This window comes from Aulostomus chinensis, chromosome 17, assembly GCF_037954235.1.
Source record: "Aulostomus chinensis isolate RoL2024-O1b breed Wild chromosome 17, RoL_Achi_v1.0, whole genome shotgun sequence".
Taxonomy (NCBI): domain Eukaryota; kingdom Metazoa; phylum Chordata; class Actinopteri; order Syngnathiformes; family Aulostomidae; genus Aulostomus; species Aulostomus chinensis.
Window position 1 is genome coordinate 17,938,128 of NC_141336.1, and position 22,955 is coordinate 17,961,082.

At 44.7% G+C, this 22,955-nt stretch overlaps 1 protein-coding gene across 4 annotated transcripts in view; it reads left to right on the forward strand.

The window, feature by feature from the left end:
- evla (Enah/Vasp-like a) overlaps window positions 1-22,955 on the forward strand; it is a 34,580-nt gene that overhangs the window by 8,644 nt on the left and 2,981 nt on the right. For 2 of the 4 annotated variants that reach the window (XM_086182356.1, XM_086182355.1), the window contains exons 2-8: window positions 12,792-12,960; window positions 13,982-14,162; window positions 18,610-18,667; window positions 19,034-19,092; window positions 19,951-20,856; window positions 22,473-22,726; window positions 22,813-22,928. In XM_086182356.1, coding sequence (XP_086038482.1) covers window positions 12,792-12,960; window positions 13,982-14,162; window positions 18,610-18,667; window positions 19,034-19,092; window positions 19,951-20,856; window positions 22,473-22,726; window positions 22,813-22,928 — 1,743 coding nt within the window. Of the gene's footprint in view, window positions 1-915; window positions 1,354-12,791; window positions 12,961-13,981; window positions 14,163-18,609; window positions 18,668-19,033; window positions 19,093-19,950; window positions 20,857-22,472; window positions 22,727-22,812; window positions 22,929-22,955 lie in introns of those variants that run through there. The other 2 variants (XM_086182354.1, XM_086182353.1) reach the window with 2 other exon arrangements.

Below are 22,955 nucleotides of genomic sequence, written 5' to 3' on the forward strand. Positions count from 1 at the left end.
GGGGATGGAACTGGTGGTTCCTTGGTCACAAAGCTAGCTTCTCCAACCTTCAGGCCAACATTACTCACCTTTCTCTCAGGTGACCACCTTCAGTTGGACAAGCTAACAGTGCAACTGCGGTTTGATTAGTCAGGCAATGAGGTCTGAGCTGATGGATATTGTTAACAAGACTAGAGGGTCCTATAACTCAATAAATAATTGCTAAGCATTGCTGCTTTTATTTTGAAGGTGAGACGTCTGCAGTGGCAGTGCTTTTGTAGGCAGATGATCCTGGATCATACCTGTGTTACACGTGCTCTTCCTTCTACGGTTCAAACAGGTTATTTAGAAAAAAACGAGAGGAAAATTAGTTTTTTGATTACGACTTTTAATGTTGACATGTCAAAAGTAGGTCATTGGTTCAAGGCACTGTCGCATCCCCCATGTCTAGTTTGTAGTTTTAAACAACAGAGAAAAAAGTCCCTTCCAGCCAGTAACCAGCTGATGTCGGACTCCCCTCCGGCCCACCTCCCCAAGAGCTAGAAGCTTTGATTGAGCATTAGAGGAAGTCAATTACCACTGAATGTTAATGGACATTTAGCACGCACACCTCGTCCAGTTGCTGTGTGTGTAAATGTTGGTGTATACTGGTGCCACTGTCCTCTGAGGTAGAGGGCATCCCAGTCAATAGGAGTTGGCCACAGTATGGACTGCTGCTTGTTAATCAGGCTCTGCATTACTCTGGGTGGCCATGGCAACAGCAGCAGGCCCAGTAAAGAGGACTGGGGGGGCAGCAGCAACCCCCACATACACACACACACACACACACACACACACACACACACACACACACACACACACACACACACACACACAACATGACTAGAAGCTGATTGAGACGGATATGAGGTAATCTCCCCTGGGTTAACAGTATGACAATAGCACAGAGGTTCACACACACGCACACGCACACACACAGGCACACAAGCTGATGCTCATCTGTTATGCAGACCGACAACAGGCGGGTTGGTCAATGACTTCATCCCTGCCGTCTGTCTGTCAGTCACCTCTCTTTGTTGCCGGATGGATCATCGCTCTCATAAACGCCTCGTTGAAGAATTCACATCTCTGGGAATGTTTTTTTTTTCTTTTTTCATGACTTAAAATGGATGTTTATGCGGTCAATCCTGTCGGTTTATATCGGCGTCAGAGGGATTAAGATGCTTTTAATGAGCTAAAGTAATGGAGTAAAACAAGATAGAACACTGTTTTTTTGTTTACTGAGATGGACGTACACCGGCTCCGAGTACTGCGTTACTGCATCCCTCAGAGTGTTAGTGACTCGGGGTTGTTTTACAGCCACATCACTGCCAGGTTGGTAACAGCAACTTTTATGCGTGTGTGTGTGTGTGTGTGTGTGTGTGTGTGTGTGTTGATTTTGACTTTTGGGAATCAATACAAAATGTAAAGCGAACGGAATCAAATAAAGAGAGATGAAAATGAGGATTGTTTCAGATCATGTGGCGTCTGATTGTTTGGTTCGCCTGTTGTGATGTGCCGCCGCACAGAGGGCCAATCTTTCCAAATGTCGTATTTTAATCAGAGCTGCTGGTCTTAATCTGTAATCTTAATCTGTCTACAGTATTTTTGGATTAGTTATTGTTCTCTCCTATATGGCACAAAACTGCCCCCCCCCTCCAAAAAAAACCCCAAGAAAAAAACAGCAGTTTGTCCTCTTGTGTATAAGAGTAAAGCTCAAGTGACTGTAATCTTTTTGTTGATCCTTCATCTTTGTTGTTGTTTACACCCGTCTGGTCACATCTTTTCACTCCAATCCAGCGATGCAGCCTGCTGTGGGATTCTACACCGGGTCATCCTCTTCTTCTTTATTCAGCAACATAGAGCATCCCTGAATAGCGAAGCTCTGTAAAGGCTCCATACATGTTTAATTCACACAAGTATTGAAGACAGCATGGCTTCTGGCTAAAACGGCAGCAATTCGGGCCAGTGCCCTTCTCCGGCTCTGTTTTCTGGCGGGAGATGGAAGGATGAAAGATAGAGAGGAGGGGACGGAATAATGGGAAGTAGGAGCTTGGCCATTCACTCTGACTTGTTTAAAGATGAGCCACGATGCAAGAAAGCCATGCAAAGATATAATTAACGTGTCAGTTTACGATGTCTAATGTGTTAAAGATGAATGTGGCTGATGAATCGTGCGTGCGCGCGCGTGTGTGTTTTAGACTTGCTATCATAGCCCTCAGTACTGCAGCACATGTAATTATCATGTGTGCCTGTGAATTGTAATGCATGCAAATCTCCCCCGTCAAGGAAATTCCGTATGTAGGTCACACGTTCACTGTAACTGGGGGTTTGTTTGAATGAATTGTAGCAGCATTGCAAAAGTCATGGCTGAGCTTTTTGCAGCGACCAAGCAGGACATTTAGCTAAGAAGATAAGCACATTAATGTTTGCATTAATGCCATTAGGACTGGGGGTACTCTGCTCTCTCTCGAACACACACACGCGTGCATGCGCACACATACACACACATATATTGGGGGCTTAGTTGTAGCTCATTCTGCAGTGCTGGACTCCACTTGATGCATCAGCGGGGCAGAGGTTAGATAAACACTCTGGTGTAACGCAGTGGTCACAATCTGGATAACACGGGGACGCTGAGGCTTCATAACGATTATGGGAATTTGAACCGCTTGTTAGTGAAACTGTGACGCATTAGTGCAGGAGATGGAGTTCTTTTTTCTTTTCTTTTTTTTATACCAGTACAGCTTTGTCTTTAAATCCTCATTATTCTGGTCTTAATCTTGATGGCTATGACAGCATATTCCACTGTTCTGAACTAATATCTGGCACAGAAATGAATTCATCGTGCACTTTTTGCGGAATCTCTGCGGTTTAGCGGCTGGGGCAAAGGTGGATGACTCTCCTCTGTGGTGGCGAGGTACAAAGTAGTGCTGTACAATTAATCGAAAAGCAATCACAAGGTTGGCCTGCGTTGTGATATAACACACACAAAAAAAATCAATGTTTTTAAACAGAACTGCACCAACTGTTGCAGAACTTATACATGCATGAGACAGGTTTGTAAAAGTTGGTTTTGAAAATTGCATGGTTGTGTTGAGAAATACACGTTTGAAAACCATCAGTAATTTGTGTGCTTTTTATTATTGCTATCTGTATATACAGTCTATCACAGTGTTTTTGTGACCTGATCTGATCTTCTCCCAGTGGAGTAGTTGGGAGTAAGGTCTTGCTCAAGGGCACTTCGGTTGTTGTAATAAGGTCGGGGCCAGCGCTGCTTCCTCACTTCCCTCATCCCTACATGGGTCCCGTTGACATGGTGACCCTCAGGTCATAAGTCCATCCATCCATTTTCTATACCAGGTGAAAGGCGGGTTCACCCTGGACGGGTCACCAGTCCATCGCAGGTCCATCAGGAGCATTCAGGGGTTCAGTGTCTTGCTCAAGGATACTTGGACATGGTCACCAGGGGAAGTGAGGATCAAACCAGCGACCCTTCGGTTACTAGACTGCCAAGCTACCCCCTGAGCCATACCCCCCCCCCCCCCTCCCCCACCACCACCACCACCACCCTCAACTCACAAGTGTGCCTCTCTAACCTTTATGCTGCCACTGTCCCAAACCTACATCATGTAGTTGAAATCAATAAAGTTTTCAACACAATAGTATTGCAGTTTTACTAATGCCATGCTTAGTATTGCAATATCTGGCGTTTTATTAACTGTTTTCAACTGCAAACTATGAACCAAATCATTGTTCAGCAGACACACAGCGCTGAGATTAGTCAACCGTGTTCAGTGAAATATTGATAATTGCACAATATCACCATACAAAGTGTCACATTACTGTGCTGTATTGACTGTATTTTTTGCCCCACGGTTGCACTCAGCATTAATCAGCTGAAACGTGCTCATCAATAACCTTTATTTCCATGACTAAGACGAGACGACAAGAAGCTGAAAATAGATCATTGATCATAGAAACCGTGACGAGTGTTTTGTGGACTTGTGGTAATTCAGGATACGCGTAGGTGCAGCAACACGTGGAGTCACGTTTGAAGGTTTCTATCAGTGTTGCGGCGTCAGCGGGTGTGAGGCTGAGAGAGAGTCAGCATGTGGGTTAGTGAAAACGCTAACCTCCAACGCAGCTGTGCAGTGTGTGTGTGTGCGTGTGTGTATACGGTCGGGTTGGGCAGCATTTCTAGAATTGGATAGCTTGTCTGACAAAATCTGGGGAAGGATCAATACACGACTCCACCGCCATGTTTGTTTGTAGTCTGGACTATTAGTCAGTGAATAGTTGCAAAATTCATCACGTCCGTCGCAGACCACAGGAGTGAAAGTAACTCTTTAAATTACTGCCCTCCAAATAGTCTGGCAACGCTTTTGCATCACGTACGGCAACATTACTGCAACACCTTGAAATCTGGCATCTATCAACAGGCAGCAGCGTGCTCACTTACAAATGATCAGGCTTCACACTGACTCTTCAGAAATAACATGGGCTTGTGCTGTTTTTAGTCCCCGCTTGTGCCTGTGAACAGTACTTTCCCCCGTGGAGCAGATTAGAGGTCTTGTACGAGACTTAAGTCCTGGTTAATTTAGATTTAAGACTGCAGTGAGGTAATGATCGGCCTGCCAGGCGCTCGTCTCTAATCCAGCCAGTCAGACAGACCTCTTCCTTCAGTCAGCTGCAGGGCTGCACCCACCCAAACACACACACACACTTAGAGGCATCTATCCTGTAAATGTATAGACCCCTATCCCACCCCACCCTTTCCAGGCGGTGGCCCTAAAAAGCCTAGTGAACCCTGCAGGCTATAATCCTTGTGACGATTAACTGAATCTACACACACACACACACACACTGTCGTTAAAGTCTAAGTGTGTGTTTTCTGAAGCGAGCCCTTCACCAAAAATATCCATGACTGTTATTTTGGGAGTAAGTGAATGTACGGAATGGACACACCATAATATTCTGTGTGTGGGTGTATAATTATGTATCGCTGCTAGAAAACTGGGTGGCAGGACGTCACAACGCAGGCCAGAGGAGAAGCAGCAGTTAACTCTCTCTCACCTGGTCCTGCACCATCACAAACGGCCTTCACTGCCGTCTCTCCATCCCTGACAGCGAGATACAGGAAGTGTCTCTGCTGAGACAAACACCTGAGGAAGCCAGGTGTCATTTCCTGAACTTCCCCCAACACCCAACACTGTCATATGTCTCTATTAGCCACAGTAGCCACCAACCAGGGATGAATCTAGCAATGTAATTACCACTGCAGCTGCACAGGAGGCCTCGCTGGATGCTGTTCTCTCCCCCCATGACTCTTTAATTGTTCTGATTATGTTAGGAGAATTAATTTATTTGTTAAAATAGAAATGTGTGTGTGTGTGTGTGTGTGTGTGTGTGTGTGTGTGTGTGTATGGATATATATATGTATATATATATGTATGTATGTATGTATGTATGTATGTATGTATATATATATATATGTACTATATATATGTGTGTATGTGTCTATATATATGTGTATATATGTATATGTGTTGGCTTGTATATATATATTTGTGTATGTGTGTATATATATATATATATATATATATATATATATATATATATATATATATATGTGTGTGTGTGTGTGTGTATGATATGTATATAAATTTGCATGATATTTTTAACATTTGAAGGATTAAATAACCCTTTCCCAGGGATGGTAGGTGATCTCAGTGTGCTGTGTAATCCAGCAGGTTTGTGAAGTTCCAGGCTGACAGAACCCGCTTCAAGCCAGGATTACCGAGGTCTCCCACGTCTGACTGGTCGGGTCAGGATCTACTGTTTTGTTTGGACTTCTGCTGACAAGGCCCCTCTGTAAAGCTTTCATAGTCCAATTTGTGTTTTGACATTTCAATTTCATCCGCCAGATTCTATCTGAACTTTGGTGTCACGGGACGTCCGTGCGGGGCTGAATGACTCATCATTTGTTCGGGTCTGTTCGGGCGCCTTCCACTGCGAACCGGCGGGATGAAACAATTACCCCGGCAACAAAAGCTAATTGCCACGATAACACAAGCTTTTACCCTCTGGTGTTTCCCAGAGTGGATGCCTCACACACCCCCGCTACACCCAACATAGCCATGTGAGCGTGCCAAGAAAACACTCCCCCAGCCTGAATGCACTTCTTTCTTCCCGTCTTTCTTCTTCTACTCCTGCTGATCTGATAGGGAAAGACACTCCGTAAGATAGGGTGAGGTGGTGCTGGCATTTGAGGGGGAGTCGGGTGGTGGTGGGGTGGGGGGTGCATATGTCGAACCATGTGTGCAGGGAAGTGTTTTGCTTAAGAGAGTGTGGCCTCCTTTCACCGTTCGCCTACGAGGCTTATTTGACATGAGGAAACGCCCGGTGTGCTCGGTATCCATATTTGTTTTTCATGTCTTTCTTCCTTCTAGTCAGGTTTGAGTTAAACCTTAACTGCTAGTCATATTTCTTATATTTCCCATACACCAGTAGAGAAATAGCCCCTTTCTTGGGGGGGGGCCTAAATATTTGTGTTGTCTCATTAGCCTGATAATGGAGTGTTGGAAACATACAGTATTTCTCTTTTTTTTTTTATTCATGAGCTGCCAGTGGGGACACTCTTATGCATTTTTTAGAGCTGAACTCTATAGAATACACAAGAGAAAAGAGACCAGCAGGCTTAAACCTTCAGGCCTGGGGGGGGGGGGGGGGGGGAGGGGACCTGTCAACTGTAGTTCAAAAACTGCTTTAAACGCCTTTTAAAGGGGAGGTTTTGGATCATCCTCATTACTATTTAATAGTGTTTGCACGATTTGGGGTAAAATAGGATGAGCGTGATCTTTTTTGAGGATGACTGCGAAAAAAGGGGATGATTACCAAACGTTTCATTGAGCGCGAGCAGCTGATGAAATTCTCCACATATTTGGCGGGATACCATTATGACTGGCACATCGGACGCTCCTGGGTTCCCCGGTGATGCTGATGACTTTAGCGACTTTTCTGTAGAGACGGAACTCCAGAGAAAGTAGGCCACAGGCTTCATGAGTGCCATCATCATCGTCATCATCTGTGCCGTACTTGTTTATGATGATGCCGTTGAAGTAGACGTGGTAGACTGTAGTTTTCTGAGCACAGGAACGTCTTTGTACCGGGAAACGTTTGAGAAACAGCACACGCTGCAGGAACTAGGAGCCATTGCAATTGTAAGGAACGTTTTTTGTTTTTTTGTTTTTTTCATCGCTGATGTAACTGATGTAACTGATGTGGTTGAACACATTAGCCGCCAAGCATCTGCAACCACCGTGTTTAAAACCCTGTGTACACCAACTGTTTGGACATCTGGTATGATCAGGAGCGCGCGCGGACACACACACACACACACACACACACACACACACACACACACACACACACAAAGCTCCATCTTCACATGCAGAATCGTTGTTTACACTATCTGTTGACTTGTCTCTTCATCCTTCTTAGCGGTACAAAAGTAAACAGGTTAATAAAACAAAAAAAAGCCTTCGAAAGGTTTGTAGTTTTCTCAAGTAAATTCCTTGAGCTTTCCAGTCAGAAAACACGTGATATGAATTTAAACATCTCTCCTTCAGAAGACGCCATCGAGGCTGTCGTGGTCACTGTTTCAGTTATTATCAGCCGTCTGTGTTGCATCAACAAACAAGATTATTAATCTTCCATTAATAATTCAGACAAATTCTCAAAGAAGATTTTCTGGCGCTTGTATTTGGCCCTCAGTTGTTCCTGTTCTGCACGTTCCACCTGATTCATCACGTTATTTTAATGTCACTGATTGTGATTTCAGCAACAGTTGACCTTTTTCAGATTACGCCACATCGCCTGTCCTCCTTTTTACGGCGCGAACGTGCTCGTCACTCTGGTTGCCATCATCTCTCTTTTTCAAATCTCAAACTTTTTTCTTTTTTCTTTTTTTTCCGGTCAGCAGCTTTGATGTTAAGCAGCAGCGATCATGTGCCCCATGTGCCTTGTCTCTTCTTTGTCATGTGACCTAGAGAGTGTGTCTGGACAGCCACCCTCAGTCACTGAAAACCATTTAACAAGCTGGTAGAAGTGTTGTTGTTGGGGTTTTTTTAAAGTTGCTGATGGAATAAGAGGTAGCCCTCCTCCCTCTGATGCTGCTCCTGTTGTTGTTGTTGTTGTTGTTGTTGTTGTTGTTTTTTTGTCCCAAAGTGTGGATCAAGCAATTTATGTAAAGGCAGAAGAGCTGAGGCGCTGGCTTTATTTCTGACTACTTGAAGAGAACTGAAAGTGTCAGCATGAAGTTCAAAGCGCTCCATTGCTCTGGCCCAAACTGCTCCAGAAATAGGGCCTGTTTGTGTAAGAAGATCCATCACAGTGATGCAGCCCCCCCCCCTCCCCCACCCTGTCAGGGAGACTGCAGTGGTCAGTCAAGTCTTTCAAGTGGAGACGAGCGCCTGTCATGTGATTAGAGTCTAACAGGACCCGAACCTCCACTACAAAAATAGTTGTTTTGTCATCATGTGAATGAAAATGTTAGCGTTGTGTTTTGGTGTTGGACATGCGTGAACGTATGTGAGGATGCCAGTATTTTTACAACTGATTTGGATGATATTTGCTGACACTATCAGTATAAAAGCAGGTTCGTACGATACGCTGAATTACGGACAAAAAAAACCAAACCATAAATTTACACCATTATTTTCTCATCACAAACCGCCGATGAGCGAAGAAGAAGAGATTATCGGCCGTCTAAACGATGCCGGTATGTTAGGAATAATCATTCATTCCTGCAGATGCAGATGACGTGCAACTCTAAATTTGGGGAAGCTCACACTCACATCTGCTTGTAATAAAGACAAATGTGTTTCCTGTTTGTCTCTAGATGGAGGATGTTTAGTGTGTACGAAATTTGACAGCCGTCAGCACTCGACGCTCACTTCTTCTCGCTTGCAAAATCCTCACATGTTACAGAGAGAATCACTTTGAACATGTGACAGCAGTTGAGCAGAGAGAAGTGATGGATACTTGACGGAAGGGGGGTGGTTGTGATGGCAGGAGTTGTTGAAATCCATCCATCATTGAGTTTTATAGAGGTTCCTCCCTCATGATCATGTTGCGCACCTCATACTGAGACTCGCTAATGTGATTGCAACAAAACATCTAAACAGCCGTCATGTGTCAAAAAAGGCTCTTTCACTCTCAGAATGGAATTCTTTTAGAAAAGAGAAAACTGGAAATAAAAGCTTACAACCTCAGATTTCAAGGTTCTACCTATCAAGTCTTCAGGAAGAGGTGATTTGAGCTCATGAAGTTGTTCTTTCTATCCTGCATCACTTCTCTGTGACTCCAGAATACAATAACAGCCAGCTACTTATTTTAAGCTTGAAGCTAATGGCGCCTGATGGCTAACATTGACGAAGCAACAGCAAAACTGCCCAAAAACTTCAATTTACAGACTCCTTTTTTTCTTCTTCTTTATCCAGCTGTATGATCATTAATCTACAAATTCTTTGATTTGAGATCAAACAAACTTTGTGTTCGCGCCAGACTGGAAGAGTTATCGTTTGTTTTAGCGAAAATCAAAATGTTCATTGATTCGCAGGCTTAAGTAGACATGGGTTATAGCAGACAATGTTTCTGAGAGTTTGTTAACAGATGTTGTGGGACAGTTTTGCTCATTGATTCGTTTGCTGTAACGTTTGTTAGCCATCAGCTGCCGTTAGCTTGAAGCTGAATATACATGGCTGGCACTTTCTGCACTTTCCTCCGAGTGCATTCTTGTTCTCAGAGGTAGTCACACCTTTCTACTGCATATGTAGCAGCAGTGCTGGGCAGCGAACAAACTTCACTCCTTGACACCTTTTTTTTAAAAGATGTGGCGTCAACACACCCATGGGTGTTAGCCTCATCGCTAGCACATCTGCCCACCGTAAAGATTCTCTGAGTTTGAGTCCTGTTTTTAAGGGTCAAACATTTGCTTCTTAAAGACTGAAAAATATCATTGTTAGTTTTTATATATGAAATAAGTCCTTCTGTTTTGAATTTGAACATGTCCCATTGCCCTCTGGGAAATTGTCAGGGATGCTTAGCAAATTTGTGGACATTTTTTTTAAACCAAGGTATTCATCAATAGTTGCTGGACTTCTTGCATCACAGGCCTTAACAACCAACCTTGTTTGTTTTCCCTCCTGAGATCTTGATGGACTCAAAAAGCAAGCTGTTGTAAAAAATGCTAAGATGCAGTATTTTTATGTAACTGCCGCCGTCTCATGACTGCTGAGTTATTCGAGGCCGTTGAGACGACCTCGAGGGAACCTGAGAACAGATGATGTCAGGAAAGTGAGAGGAAGACAAACCACGAGCGAAAGCAGTTTGGGGCGCCGGGGTTTCTCTCAGGTGTCGTGCTGTTCTCCCCCTGCAGAGCGTCACAACCAAGAAAAGGTTGTCAAGAGGGAGGCAGGTGTCACATGTTGGCATTTGAATGTTGCTGTTGTCCTGGGGGCTCTTTGGACCCCCCCGATCACTGTAGACAACATCGCTACAAACGTATTCCTCCTCATTTGGGCCCGCTGGCCTACTTTCTGGGTGAATTTTTGGACTTTTCCCTTTCTGTTCTTCTTCAACAGCCATTTTTGATGTTGGTTCCCACGGTTAACATGCTGAATATTTAGTATTCTTTTTCTAGATTTAGCTACGTGGTCAGACCATTGGTGTTTAAAAAATACTACCTATGAACAGTACTATATGATTTAAGATAAGATGAAGAAAAGTGCAAAAAAAACAACTGCATGTGACGATAGCAAATGTTAAGGTTAACCTGTTAATCCGTATGTCATTATTAGTTGTTGGTGGCTCTTTATTGACACCAGGTTAGGTGATTATTCACATTAGATTAAAAAGCGCACGTGACGTCCCTCCATTCATATGATTTAAATGTGATACTAAATTAGATATGAGCGTTTTACTTGAATATGTCACTTTGTCCCTTGTATTTAGTATATGAAAGCATTTTGTCCAATAATCTAGAATATAATCTACAGATTAGCACTGTGCTACCCCATCTTTCACCACTCGATCTGACCTCCTTTGCCTCTGCAGTGCTTGATTCTTTTCACTGGTACGCACATGGGCGCTTCACCTTGGTTCTGGGTTTCTTGGTCCTCACACTGACAGACTGCTAATGTGAGCAGCTGCAGCATGTGAGTCTGACAGCCAGCGCGCCAGCCCCCGAGGTGGCGAAGGTGAAAATGAGAGAAGCGTTTATGCACCTCGCAGGATCAGGAGCGTTAACGTCACCTCTCCGCCTGCTGCCGTGTGTTTCCAGCGCTGACACCATCAGGCACATACGGCTCTGAGGTCGTAGCGTTCACACGTATGATACGTTTACTTGTAACTCGGTGCAGTTAATTGTTGTCGTTTTTTTTACTTTGTTTTTGTGACGTGTTTATGTGCACCAAGTTCCCAGCTCCCTGCGTGCCTGTGCGTCACGTGATCGCCTGTCTTTCATTTTTGGTCTCCAGCTGGTGATATGCTTGCTGATCAAACATTTCTTTTTTTTGTGTTTGTGTGTTTTTAACTCACTGTATCATTACCAGACACATCACATACACACACACATACACACCCTTCTGCACTGATGCCTCCCAACATTTTTATGCGTGCCATAATGATGCCACTACACCACAGTAAAGGCCAGAAGGGCGAGGGGAATTTTTCCAAGGTTGGGCTTTAGTTGGTGGTTCTTTATTTTTTTTTTTTTATAGTCATCTTGTTTATAGCCTCTTTTCAGTATCCTGCAGCTGTCAGATTCATACAGCGACAGTGTGTGTGGGTGTGTGTGGGTGTGTGTGTGTGTGTGTGTGTGGGTGTTATTCCTGATGTGGAAATTGCAGCAGTAACTGCAGAAAGGTGTGGCTCCCACATGACCCATCAGCTCGCCGGATAATTGTGCAGTAATTACATTTCGCTGGTTTGATCTTTACTTACCACCATCGCACTTAGTTAACACAGCCTCTATAACTCAATTATCTTGACTAAATAAAAGAATGATCAATTTGAGCTTGTTTTACATTCCACTACATCTCAATGCTCTGCTGAACATCCCTCGGGGCTTTGGAGAGACATGAGACTGAAGCTTTTTATGTTTCAGTTTGAAGCCAAAGTGTTAGAAATATCTCTTATAATTCTATTTTTCCTTCCATAAACCTGGATGTGAACACACATCCGTCTCCGAGTCTCATCATATTTGTATAATCCCCTTGAATCATAAGTCTTTTAATAATGGCTGATTTGTCCTCCAGGTGAGAGGAGGCCGACTTGTCCTGTGATCGCCTTTGTTTAGTCGTGTTTTTCAAATCCTATGTTGAAGCTTTCTCAGCGCCACGTGACTTCATTTTGTATTTTGTATTGTCGAGTCATCTTTGAATATGTTAATTTTGTGGTTTTGGACGAAATGAATTACACCAAAAATACTTTAGAGTACAGCGAGGTGGAAAGTCGGAGCAGTCGGAGTGTGAATCAGATCCTGGCGCTGGATTATTATCACACGTACGATTTAACCACGCCTTTATTCAGGATATATCAGTCAGCAAGGAATATTGCACGTGGCTAACTGATGCATCAGGATGTGACAAGCGTTTGCTAATGAACTGAGCAAATATAAACTCCACTTTGCGAAAATACCTTCACTAAATGTGACAGTGACTGCGATTTTGACTGGATTTGGTTGTCTGTCTGTGTGTCTTTCGCTCCAGTGAACAGAGTATCTGCCAGGCGCGGGCCTCTGTGATGGTCTATGACGACGCCAGTAAGAAGTGGGTGCCCATCAAGCCGGGGCAGCAGGGCTTCAGCCGCATCAACATCTACCACAACACTGCCAACAACACCTTCAGAGTGGTGGGCGTCAAACTGCAGGACCAGCAGGTGAGGAGAGAGAGAGACGCGCTCACCGCTCATCTCTGTATTTAGAACCATTCTTCTAAGAAAATGCAAGAAAAACCTTCACTCAGATTTTTCTTCAGCTGGGGATTTATGACACAAGGACTCGCGGGGTGATTCAGGAAGTGGGGATGGCAAAGAAAAAGCAGTGATTGAGACTTTTTCCTCTCTAAAATTATTTATGTCTGTGGCTGTTCTCGAAATGCAGCGTGTCTCAGTGTTGTTGCTCTGCACTTATTTATGATGTCTTTTCCGCTCCTCTCCTCTCTTGGATTGCTTGTTTAGAAGTCAGGATCTTGCACAAACTCCCCGGCTATAAAACGCTGGTGCAAACATCTGTGATTACGGCGAGGAGAAGAACCCTTTAACTGTTAAAGGGCGATAGAAAGATAGATAAAAAGAGACAGTTTGATGGGCTTTTTCAGTGCCTGGTCTCTGATATTTGTGGTCAAGCATTCCAGCTCAAATTTTCTTCACTGTAGCTTTATAGATGATTTTTTTTTGGGGGGGGGGGGGACAATGCTGTGGGTGTTAGAGATTTGTGTGTAAGTCTGGTATTCAGTAATGTAAAATTTTAGAATTTGGGATGTTCCTTTGCTAAATCAGTGGTACTCAAATGTGGGTTTGGGACCCTAGGGGGCGTCGTTCAATGTTGTGTGAGAAGGAAGCATTCTCTTGGCTGTAAGAATGATAGCATTCGTTTGAGCATTGAGTTAATTGAGTGTGGGGGGGGTCAAAATGTGCCTGCAACCAAACAGTCGGTAATCTAAACTGAAGCCTATAGAAGCCTACCGAGTACACAAGATTAGTTTGATGATGCAGTTATTTACCTAAATCTATAGCACTTGAACCAAAATGGAACTTGTTTTGGTCAGTGAGCACACAAGTGAGGGTCCCCTACAGAAAATGTGCTATTCTGGGGGGTTGCAACTTCGACTAAACCATGGACGTAAAAACGCGCGACGCAGGCGAGCCTCCTAATGTTTACCTCTGTCCTCCGTCGAAGGTGGTGATCAACTACTCCATAGTGAAGGGTCTGAAGTACAACCAGGCCACCCCGACCTTCCATCAGTGGCGTGACGCTCGCCAGGTCTATGGGCTGAACTTTGCCAGTAAGGAGGAGGCCACCACCTTCTCCAACGCCATGCTGTTCGCCCTCAACGTCCTCAGCTCACCTGACAGCGGAGGTGAGAAATCATTGTTAATTGTGAAAAAGGCAGCCTTGACCTTTGACCTCTAGATGATCCATGTAGGCTCACCCTCCATAAAGAAACAACTGTCGCGTTGCTAATCTTTTACTGATGTTTGCAACCTGCTCACATGGAACCTTCATCTGATTTCAGGTCAATAACCACACGTCTTTTATTGTCCTCTGTGATCGGTTAAAATCTTTTGTTCTGAAGAATTTAACAAATTGTTAAATGTGCATCAGTTTGATACGCCGACACACTCTTCTTCCTCACCCCACCCTGTTAAGCACACGTAGAGAGCGCTAATGAATATAAACCCCTCCGACTGTGGCACCGTGTGACACAATGACACAATCGTCTAGCTTTTCCTATTATGCTGCAAGTCTCTGCCTCACTGAGCTTCAATTTAATGCACTTCAAAGTGTTTGGTGTGTAACATGTTAACTAAGCTGTACTACCCTCTACTGGTCAATATTGTGCACTGCAGCCTTGAGAATATCAGGGACAGGTTGGTGGTTTCCCGTCTATTTTATGAGCCCAGTAAAGCTCACTGTGTTGTGTAATGGGTTATTTTTGTTTTTCAAATTCTTAAACGTGGACATTGAACATATATTTTGGTTGAATTTTGATCTACTCTCGATGCCACACACACACACACACACACACACTTTTAATTTACTAAATAGCTTCTGACCAAACCAGCTCTGGTTACATGCTACTTATAAGCTGTGTGTGTGTGTGTGTGTGTGTGTGTGTGTGTGTGTGTGTGTGTGTGTGTGTGTGTGTGTGTGTGTGTGTGTTTGTGTAACTGAGACAAAGTATCTTTGAGAGTTTAACTGCGGTGTCATACCAGCCTGTCCCGGTGACACTCCTCGGTGTTTAAAATATCACATATGGAGCCGGGATGTCGTCGTACCCCGCCACGCTCACATAGCAGCCGTTTTTTTTTTTTTTAGCGGGCTCATTTAGATGCTGGATCATGCACAGGAGTGTCTCCGTCCGCTGGAAACATTTCCTCACACGCTTCTTTGAAAGAAGTGCTGTCTGGTGTCACGTAGCACAGTAGGCTGTAGGAACACAACTGGTAGGTAGGTTGGTAGGTAGGTGGGTAGGTAGGTAGGAACTTGTCACCATGCTATCTCCAGACGTGTCACCAGGTGTCCTCAGACGGGTTTCTTCAACCATCATCACTCTCAGTAAGTGTAGTCATGCATGTCGTCCATGGCAACGGACTGCTTACCACATCAGCCATTCTCTCAATATCTGACATTTAGATTTGTGTCAGTTATACTGTCAAGGCGTTGTTTATGTTCTCAGCCAAAACTTTGGCGGCTGTGAAGGAGGCATGTCATACTCTCAAAACAACAACAACAACAATTACTTGACCTTTAGCAGATGAATCAAGGAGGATAAGAGGACGACCCTTTTAAAAGGACTGGAAAATGCTTTGCAGGACCATCTGTTATGAGCTAATAGCAGAGAGGAGTGACCCTAAACCGCTTGCCTCATTAAGACATCTTAATATAAACATCATTTTCGGGAAAGGGGAGGGGGCCGTTACCAGGTTCATCTTCAGAGGAGCACAAATCAGAATGAGTCCTTTGCATGCAAACGTGGTGAGGTCGACGTGTGCCTGCACGTCTAAACGGGCTGGTATCGATGCAGCATCTTTTAGTGGTGTTTCTAGAGCACAAGATGGTGGAATCATTTCTCCTTGATCACTGTAAGACAACTCATACACAAGTCTCCTGACAAGTCTGATCAAGCCCCTCCCCCCCATGGGCTTCCTCCTCATCTTTGACCTCCATGGCAACAGCCTTATACCACAAACACACACACACACACACACACACACACACACACCATGTCAGTAGTAGCAGTACACCCACACATGCACAAAAGGAACGGCACGAGGTGATAATTGTCTCCTTCACAGCTTCTTCATGAACGTGGCAGATGAACCACAGTGTCAGCAGGTGCAGCCCCCGCTGTTAAAGATGTATTTGTCTATAATTTTGAAACACTGCTTACAGATGTTACTAAGCTCGCACTTCTTCTCAGGCGTCTATTTTTGATCAGCAGTGCTGTTCTATAATGCGTAAGCAAAATGGTGTAAGCAAAATGTGTCCTCTCTTCTTCTTCTTGCTCTTTCGCTCCTTCCTCTTCTTTTTCCTTGTGGGAGGTGTTTTGCTTTTAACCTTCAGAATATTGCAGCTTTGCTAGTGAGGCAGATAATTACCATGAGATAACAAGCAGAATTCAGGGGCGTGTCAGAAGGCAGAGGAGGAAGTAAGACATCCTCCCTACAGCCCGTCTTATAATAGCATCACAACAAAAGACATCCTCCCACTGCATGTTGCTAAATTAATTGAAGTTTGTCAAACTTAGCATTGTTTTCCAATGACAAGAACCCCCTCATACTATAAACTATACCAGGGTCAGGTGAGGTTTTTTTTAAAACCTTAATTGCAATTATTTACTTTTGTCTTCTTGCATTTCTTTTCAATGTATTTTTTTATCATTTATCCATCAGTTGCTTTAAGGACACAAAGATCATCTTTACTAAAGCAAATAAATATAATGCAGTTCATTCACATTTATTATTCATTAACAGACGTCTTAATTATCAAGTAATAAAAAAATAGATAAAAGGAAAGACAGATTATGAATAGAGAGTGAAAATTAGTTTCTGGTAAGATTTTTCTGTCTAGAAATACGTTGTTACATAACCGCACACAATGTCCTCTATTTCAGATTTTAAAAAGTGTAACATTCCCATTTCCAACTATACATTATGTGATCTACATGCAGTGTGTGTGTGTGTGTGTGTACACGTATAGGTAAAAGAGACCAGTGTCACATTCCACTGTAAAAACCCATCTTGCCAAGTATGTGTCTTATTTCTAGTCACAAAATAATGCTATGGTAGGAAGATAAAACAGTTTGTTTTCAAGAGAATAAAATTTCATTTCAAGAGTTAAATTCACTCCCTCTCCCCGGACACACAGATTAAATTTTGAAATTAGAATCATATTTTTCCAGCCCATTCTTCGCTTTTCTGCTCTTCGCGGCTCCGCGGCTTGTTGACTGCCCCCATGGCCCTGCACGCCTCTCCCACCATCCAGACACAGCCAACGGAAATATCACCCACTGGTTTTCTTGATGTCACTGCAAGAGCTGAACTTTAATGACTGGTATTCTGCTGATATGTGACTCCTGCTGCTCCCTGTTAATAGCTGCCCCAGAATGGGTGAAGCCCTAACCGTCAGCGGGGGATGGGGTTGGGGGGGCGGGGTAATGTTTCGGGTTTTTCTGCCCTCTTGAATTCTTTTCCTCTTCAGTGGTTTACAGTTAAAATTCCTGTGGCTGGCAACATGTTGAGCAAATTACGATATAAATTGTAAAAAAAGAAAACGCCTGTTGGCCCTTCTGGGACAGTCATAACACCTCACATGATGTCTGCTGAGGTCTGTTCATTCAGTAAACGCGGCTTCAATTCCTCCCCACAGTCAACGGATTTTTAGCTGGATGCACATCGCAATCACCAATGCTGCATATTTTAAGTTTTGCTTGTTTTTTTATGGGGGGGGGGGGGGGTGTTGTCACACATGTGGCAGTTTGTCTCGTTCAGGCCTCGTTAAGTTCTGCAAACCAGACAAAAAGAGCGCAAGACGGTCACACATTCCAACAGTAAAGCCTGACTGTAAAAGCACGATAGCAAACGCCGAGTGTCAAGAGAGCTGCAAATGATGTTAAACAAGTGCGTCGAACAAATGTTGCGTAATGTGAAGAAAGATCACGTCAGAAGAGGACGAAAAATAACAGAGTGGTGCAGATCAGGAGAATAGACAGGAAGATGGGAGGGAACTGAAATGGACAGTTCATCAGTTAGGTTTTATTAACTGGCCTCCAAAGACCAGTGTGTTGTGTGTGGTATTACTGCACTTGCATGGTTGAATGGTGCAAGCTGCTGAAAAGTCTCTCCGCCTTTGGGATTGTTACCACAAGGAGTTCTGTTGGATCTATTAATGATGTCTATTAATAATGAATATCTACAGCCGGAGATGTGTCTCGTTGTTTTGTTTTTGTTTTTTGTTTTTTTTTCTGGAAGTCCTGCCTCACCCTGATTGAGGGCCACAGGACAGAGATGTTGCATTGTGTGTAGCTGGGAACAGAAACATTAGATTTTTCCAACACATTAATATTCCCACCATCTATTCACCAACTACGACTGTATGTTTGAGCTGTCCATCCATTCATCTTCCACTTGTTCGATATCTCAGGCACACTTGCAGCAAATTTCTTCAAATTTCACATAAATGTTCACTTGAAGATAAACCGATTGGATTTTGGAGGTCAAAGGTCACTGTGACTGGACAAAAAAAAACATTTGTTTGGCCTTTTAATGAGATTTCACACACGTTGTGGACATTCTGTCTTTCAGGTCCAGTTGTCCAGCGCCAAAATGGGCCTTCCTCAGAGGAAAGCGAGGCACAGAGGAGGTACGGTTGCTAACCGCGGTATACAGGAGAGCGTATGTGAGGCTGCCTTGGCACAGAAAATCCACAAAAACAGACGTTTCTAAAAACGTGAAACTAAGCACCACTTGGATGCTGTGTTTTTTTTTTTGTTGATTTAAAATTTGTATATAATAACTGTAAAGGTTTGATAGCCAGCAATGATGCCGGTACCAAACTAAGAATTACCTTTAATATGTATCCACACACACACACACACACACACACACACACACACACACACACACACACACATATATATATATATGTGTGTGTGTGTGTGTGTGAAGAGGGGTTGATTTCGATTTCAGTGCGGTTTTTAAAGAGCAGTGTCATCCTTGCTATTCAAAGGATGATGGAGCAACATCAGATGGTGCACAAGGAGAGAGAGCGACGAACGTCAGGATCAGGTGAGGCCTAAATAAACTCACCCACACCTGGCTTTACACACACATACACACACACACACACACACACACACACACACACACACACACACACACACACACACACACGCTGCTCTGGAAACCAAGGTGAATTGATATGTGCATAATGCATGCTCCTAGCTACACAATCCATCGAATCCTCCGGTCATCAGCGGAAAAAAAGCTTGGCAGCAGCAAATGGATGTTTGCTCTGCTTTGTCTTTTTAAATGAGCGAACGCTATCAGCGTTGTGTCAGGCAAAGCACACCTTGCTATCGTAAAGTAAACAGGTAATTTCATCAGTGATAAATACCAGAGATTCCAGATCCAACACAGCAGGCTCGCTGAGGTAACTAGGCTCTCCCAGTGTGATTGGTGTTTCCTGCCTTTAGTTTCAACCACGACCCCCCCCCCCAGTCTGTATACCCTTATGCTTTTTTATCCATGCACACATATAAATGTTCAAGTCTGCACTTTAAATACACATACAGACTTAAACATCGTCCTTTGTCCCTTTCAGTGGCAATATCAGACCCCCCTGTCCCTGCAACATGCTCTACTGCCATCTCTCTCTTCCAGCTGCTGTTGGTGGGAAACGCCACATGCTTTCTGATCATGGCTCAGTCATGTTGCATTCTGCTGCTTGATATTTTGATTCTTTCTTATTTGCAATTAGCTTCTGTTTTGGGATTGCTCCTGATTTCTCATCTTTACTTGCTTGGTTGCTCAGTTGGTTGCTTTTCATTCTTCTCACGTTTTTCTCTTTTCTGTTTTCCTTTGTTTGTTGCCCTCCTCCTCGTCTGCATCTCCTCTTCCTGTCTCTCCTCTCTCTGCCCGTCACAGTCGTTTCCACTCTCCAATATAAAGTGTCCACCCCTCCCACCCACCCAGACACTCCACCTGAGTACAGACAGTACAGAGCTAGCACACTGCCACCATCCTACGTCCGTGTGGCCTCCTCCCCTCCCTCCTCCGCCTCCTCCTCTCCCTCTCAAGAGAAAGAGGCGGGGGCTGCTAGGGACAAGACCCAGCTCTCCTCTCAGCTCTCCACCTCGCTGGCCTCAGCCTTTTCCCCAGTCCAGGCAGGAGTGGCCACCCAGGGCCGACAGGTCCGTCAGATCCCCCTGTCTCCTCCCACTGCAGCACGCCACCTGCACCATCAACAAGATATCATGCTTCCCCCTAAACACGGCACCTGGTCTGCCTCCCATTTGCAGCAAATGTACTCCCAGTTGCCCCAATCCTCCTCCCCCCCAGTTATGATGCCCATGCCTGTGAGGCAGGGTTTACCCCCACAGCCCGTCCTCCCGGTGGCTCACCCACTCCCCCCTGTGAATGCTAGGATGAAGCCCCCACCCCTTGAGCCGAGCGCCATGACGGGCCCACCCCAGTACCCCCACCACCAACCTCACCCTCACGCCAACGGCCAGCCAGACGACTCCTACTCTCCTCATTCTCACCATCTGCCACTCACCCCGCAGTACTGTGAGGCCATCCCCCTGCCTCCTCTGATAGGTCAACCAGCCTCAGGTCCCGCCCCCAGCCACCAGCCCCAGTACCCATCCACCTTCCACCCTCAACAGCAACAACAACATCAGCAGCAGGTGTACCACCAGCAGGCCCAGCCCCCCACCAACACTTCCTCCTCCTCCTCCTCCTCACCCCCCTCTTACACTGCCATGTCTGACGGGGGCTCGCCCAAGAAGACCCCCTCCCCCGTCCCCCAGCAGGCCCCCATGGCCAGCAGCAGTAAGTATGAGGAGGAGAGAGGAGGAGGTAGTTTCTCAGCAGAGGGATGTTACGTGTGTGTGTGTGTGTGTGTGTGTGTGTGTGTGTGTGTGTGTGTTTTAGTGCATGTTTGTGTGTGTGTGTGTGTGTGTTTGTATGTGAGAGAGAGAGAGAGAGTTCAGTCTCCCTTGGAATATGAAAATGCTTTATATACAAAACAAAAAAGCTTAAACTAGAGTATGTACCTACACCAAAGCCAGCGTTAAAAAAATCAAGCTGTTTTTCACCATGGCAATGGCCCCAATATCTAATGGGTTCTTCCTTTCCCCATGCTGCACCCCTCCACCATGTTCAGTTAACTAAGCTATGTAGTTTTTGCATAATCCTGTTAACAAACACAGGTGAAACGTTAGCTCCTTGTTGGAGGCAACAGAACATCAGCCTTTAAAGCCCCTTCACAGCAATTGTCACCCCCCGCCCACCCACACACAGGTGTTTTCACCTACGTGGTTTGACGGCGTGGGCGTGAACAGACTTCTTGATCTCCCTCACCTTGTTCCACCTGTATAGCGAGCCAACACTGCGTAGCATCTAGGACAATAGACAATCGCCCTCCAGCTTTAGGACAATAGAGTTCTCTTCAGAGCAGACTTGGTGGCTCGATGTGACAGCGAGGCAGCGTGAGCCATGCCAGAGCCCTGAAACTGAGACAGCTAGATAGAACACAGCCATTGTCTTTTTTTTGGTCTTTTTTTTTTTTTTTTTTTTTTTACTGTTTACACCTGTGCTTTCACTGCAGTGACACATCAAAAATGACATGATAAAAACATATAAACCCGAACCAAAAATGTGACCAGTTTTTGTAGCAATATATCGAACCTTTGCAGCGTGTTGTACTTTTAAGAAATTCATGTAAGTTTAAAAAAAAAATAGGCAGTTTGGTTTCATTCCAATATGTAAACACACAGTGGAACACAATTCAAATTGATTCATCCTTTTAATGCCACGTTCTTGCCTTCCTTTATTTAATTTCATTCTACTGTGAATGTCGATTTGCAGAGACTCCCTCAAACACTTTGTCACCTTTCACAGAGGAACTTAACTGTCTCATGACTCAGTCGCACACGGGGCTGCTCGTGATGCGGCATCTCAGGAATTTTTTTTGTTTTACTTGGCTGCTGCTGTTACGTCTACAAGCCTGGTAGTGAAGAGGCAAATATGCAGACAAGCACATACTGAACCACCGCGATGAGATTCAAAATGGTTTGCAACTGTATGCAAAATAACAAAGATGGCGATGTAACTTTCAAATAAATAAAACGTATTTCATAGTAAAATCATTCAAAACTGTGATGGATAATCTCTCCATCTTATTTCAAGTCGACAAACTGATTTTTACACTGAACTGAAAAAAAGGAGTGGCTGCCTGTCGGAAAAAGAAGTCTAAAGAGCCTCTTCAGCAGTGATTGAGTTGGAGATAAACTAAACGTCAAATGTCACTTCCTCGTTGGTGACTTCAATAACGCTTATATAACCTTCCACCAACTGTTACGGTTCTGAGACTCTGTTCAGTCAACCGTCCGAGGGGCAAAAACTGCCATTGGCCATTAACGGATCTCTAACATTACCCCTCCCAGGCCCTCCTGTGTCTGCAGGTCACCCAGCTATGCTCTCTGTGGCTCCTCCTCCAGCTGCAGCCCCAGCACCCATGGCTGGTCCTCCAGCCCCACCGCCACCACCGGGCCCACCACCTCCAATGGCAGTACCCCCACCCATGCCCCCTCCTTTACCCACTGGCGGAGGGCCCCCTGGGGGACCACCTGGTATCCAGCACCAACCCTCAGGACTGGCTGCAGCACTGGCTGGAGCCAAACTACGTAAAGTTCAAAGGGTGAGCCTCCACTGTTGAGACTCTTCCAACTGTTTGTATGCGTTTACAGGGAAAAACTACAATCTATTATACATTGTGTTGTTCAGGATGAGAGCAGTCCGCCGGGCTCTGGTGGCAAGAGTGACTCCAACCGGTCTAGTGGTGGTAGCGGTGGTGGTGGGGAGGGACTGATGCAGGAGATGAATGCCTTACTAGCTCGCAGGTAAAATAGAGCAGCAAAGACGCACAC